Below are 3,270 nucleotides of genomic sequence, written 5' to 3'. Positions count from 1 at the left end.
CCCCACACCTAGCTGCCAGTCTCACCCATGGGGGGGCTTTCTTCCCTCATCCAGCTCTCTCTGCTGCTAGAAACACTGGTTTCCTGTGGGGTGCTCCCACCATCCATACTACTCTGGTCGATGCTGCCGATCCGGAGAACAACCAAGGTTAGGCTCCTAACGACACTCCTGACGCCGAAGATGACTACTGAGGCCCACACCTCCATTTTCAGATTCCCAATCAGACCGCTCAAGCTGCGAGTGCCAGCCAAGTCCCGGCTCTTCCATTTGGTTATCCTGGGGCAATCTCCATGCCCATGCTGACATACTCTGCACTCCAGCACATGCATACATGGGTACCTCAGGCCCCTAATGCCCAGGCTGGAGGGAAATATCCTCAAACAATTCATGCTGCTCAGATTGTGTCGTCGGGTTTCTCTTACCCGCCTCAGATGTGGTTCACCCCGAATATGCTTGCATCGACTGTTCCAGAAACTTCCTGACCGGCCAGTCAGGGTGCTCCTCCCGCTGTTGATCCGGCCAGACCTGCAGATTATCAGCTATTGGACGACAAAATAAGGGCCATCGAGGGTTTCTCCGCCTTCGGTATAGACGCTCGAGACCTCTGCTTGGTCCCGAACGTAGTCCTACCTCACAAATTCAAGGTGTATGACCTTCCGAAATACAAGGGCCTTAACTGTCCCCACAGTTACATCCCTATGTACTGCCGGAAAATGGCATCATACATCGATAATGATAACCTTCTGATCCATTGCTTCCAAGATAGCCTGTATGGGGCTTCCTTGGATTGGTACATGGGTTTAGAGCGCTCAAAGATCCGGTCATGGAGGGACCTCTCAGAGGAATTCTTGAAACAATACTAGTACAACCTTGACATGGCTCCGACAAGGCTTCAACTACAAAATCAGTCTCAAAGATCTAATGAAACCTTCAAGGAATATGCTCAACATTGGCGCGAGATGGCGTCTAGGGTTCAGCCAGCATTATCTGACAATGAATTAGTAGATATCTTCAGGGGTACACTACAAGGGCTGTATTTTGAGAAGATGATCGGCAGTTCATCAACAAATTTGTCTGATATGGTAATCATTGGGGAACATGTTGAGAGTGGGCTGAAATCAGGGAAAATCACATACACGACCGCACAACAGACAACCAACAAGAGGCCACATGGGGGATTCGCTAAAAAGAAGGAGGGGGAAGCAAACGCTATGACGGCGAAGGCTCGCCCCCGATATCAATTTTCTGATGGCCCTTATGATGTATTATCCATATCCATACGTCACCGTAGCTTAATATCAGCATCCTTCATTCTAGTACCAACCGCAGAAAGGTAATTAGCAACCAACACCCGCTCAGAAAAATCCAAACCATCAATATAATCGTGATAACAGAGGACAAAATCGAGGTCAGAACAACATAGGCAATTTTGGTAATCGTCCCCAGTTTGATAAGATCCTGGTACCATATGCAAAGTTAGTACCGTATCTGATCCATGTGCGGGCTATTGTACTAAGAAAACTTCCGGCAGCCTCTCCCCCCTTTAATTGCAGTCACAATCCTAATTCCACAAGCGCTTTCCATGCAAGGTATATAGGGCATTCCATCGAGGACTGTTTGGCTCTCAAAAAGAGGATCCAAGAGTTAATTGATCAAGAGATTTTGTCTTTCTTCGAAGAAAAACCTAATGTGAAGACTAATCCCTTGCCAAACCACAGTGGCGCAGCAGTCAATGCTGTGATCAAAGAAGAGACTGTCGAATCTATACTAAGGGTTGAGGAAGTGAAAACTCCGATGTCCGTTATGTTACATAGGCTTGAACAATTTGGGTTTCTATAAGGGGTACATGATGATTGCGCAGTATGCAAGTTTGATCCGGATAATTGCGACCAGCTGAAGGGTTGTGTGCAAGAACTAATGGACCAAGGGTTAATACAATTCTCCAAGCCTCAAGCAGCAGAAGAGGTGACAGTAATCGAACCAATAATAATTGTGTACAGAAAAAAGAAGGTTGAAGCTCCTCCCAAGAGGATTCAGCCAATTCATTTCCGTGTTCCCACTCCGTTCCCGTATCAGAATACTAAGGCAGTGCCTTGGAATTATGAGACTACAACGTATTTGGTAGGAAAAGAAATTCGTATTCCTGACACAAAAATCATCAACATTGCTAGAACGGGAGGCATGACTCAAAGTGGTCGTGTATTCGCTCCTAATTACACTCCTAGGGTGTCTCCAACACCCACATTTATCCCGCCTAAGGAGAAGGTCATTCCTACTCCGACTTCGTAGGCAGAGGCAATTGAGCCTGCCACTCCGACCGTGACGACTGCTCTGGTGTTGACAAAGGTTATTGACAACAAAGCTGCAGAATCTGAAACATCCAAGGGTAAAGGGCCGATGGTTGAGAAAGAACAGATTGAAGACCACATGAAGAGTATCACTTTTGAGGAAAGCCAAGAATTCCTCAAATTGATCAAGAAAAGTGACTTCAAGATTGTTGACCAGTTGAATCAGACCCCCTCCAAAATATCAATTTTATCTTTGCTGTTGAGTTCTGAGGCTCATCTCAAAGCATTGCTGAAAGTTCTAAATACCGCTCATGTGATGCAAGATATCACGGTCGATCAATTTGACGACGTGGTTGCCAATATCATCGCCAGTAGGTATCTGGGATTTAATGAAGCAGAGCTACCTCTTGAGGGAAATGCCCACAACAAAGCACTACACATTTCGGTCACATGTACTGACTCTCTCTTATCCCGAGTCCTTGCTGATACTAGTTCTTTGCTTAATGTACTGCCAAAATCTACATTGAGCCAATTATAGTTTAAGGGGCCCGAGATGAGGACCAGTGCATTGATCGTTAGAGCTTTTGATGGTTCCCGAAGGCAAGTCATTGGGGAGGTTGATTTGCCTATCTGTGTTGGGCCTCACCAGTTCAGCATCACATTCCAAGTCATGGATATCAACCCAGCTTACAGTTGTCTATTGGGCAGACCGTGGATTCATGCCGTTGGGGCAGTCACTTCTACAATGCACCAGAGGCTGAAGTACTTGATAGACGACAAACTGGTAATTGTGTGTGGTGAAGAAGATTTGTTGGCCAATGAACTTTCCTCCTTCAGATATGTTGAAACAGATGTAGGGATCGTTGAGGTTCCACTCCACTGTTTAGAGTTTGAAGATGTCAGTTCTGCTACAGCCTACAACAACCAACCATCAGCTAGCATCCTATCCTCAACAAAGAGTGCCAAGCAAACATTAGAGAAA

The 3,270-nt window shown here is 46.1% G+C and overlaps 1 protein-coding gene across 1 annotated transcript; it reads left to right on the top strand.

Moving 5' to 3' along the window:
* Window positions 1-875: 875 nt before the first annotated feature.
* LOC127100414 (uncharacterized) lies at window positions 876-2,826 on the top strand. The gene is made up of 4 exons (XM_051037569.1): window positions 876-1,333; window positions 1,554-1,782; window positions 1,894-2,265; window positions 2,347-2,826. Exons 1-4 carry the CDS (start codon window positions 876-878, stop codon window positions 2,824-2,826), a joined length of 1,539 nt encoding a protein of 512 aa, XP_050893526.1.
* Window positions 2,827-3,270: the final 444 nt, after the last annotated feature.

Source organism: Lathyrus oleraceus, chromosome 1 (assembly GCF_024323335.1).
Source record: "Lathyrus oleraceus cultivar Zhongwan6 chromosome 1, CAAS_Psat_ZW6_1.0, whole genome shotgun sequence".
NCBI lineage: Eukaryota > Viridiplantae > Streptophyta > Magnoliopsida > Fabales > Fabaceae > Lathyrus > Lathyrus oleraceus.
Note: the sequence above shows the minus strand (reverse complement) of the source record. Positions and strands in the feature narration are given on the sequence as shown.

Bases quoted from the DNA above. Each gene is read 5' to 3' on its own strand.
- LOC127100414 (XM_051037569.1), top strand. From the start codon at position 876: ATGGCTCCGACAAGGCTTCAACTACAAAATCAGTCTCAAAGATCTAAT. The intron at 1,334-1,553 runs GTAATTAGCAAC...CTTTAATTGCAG, and splicing joins CTAGTACCAACCGCAGAAAG to TCACAATCCTAATTCCACAA. The intron at 1,783-1,893 runs GTGAAAACTCCG...AATTGCGACCAG, and splicing joins CTATACTAAGGGTTGAGGAA to CTGAAGGGTTGTGTGCAAGA.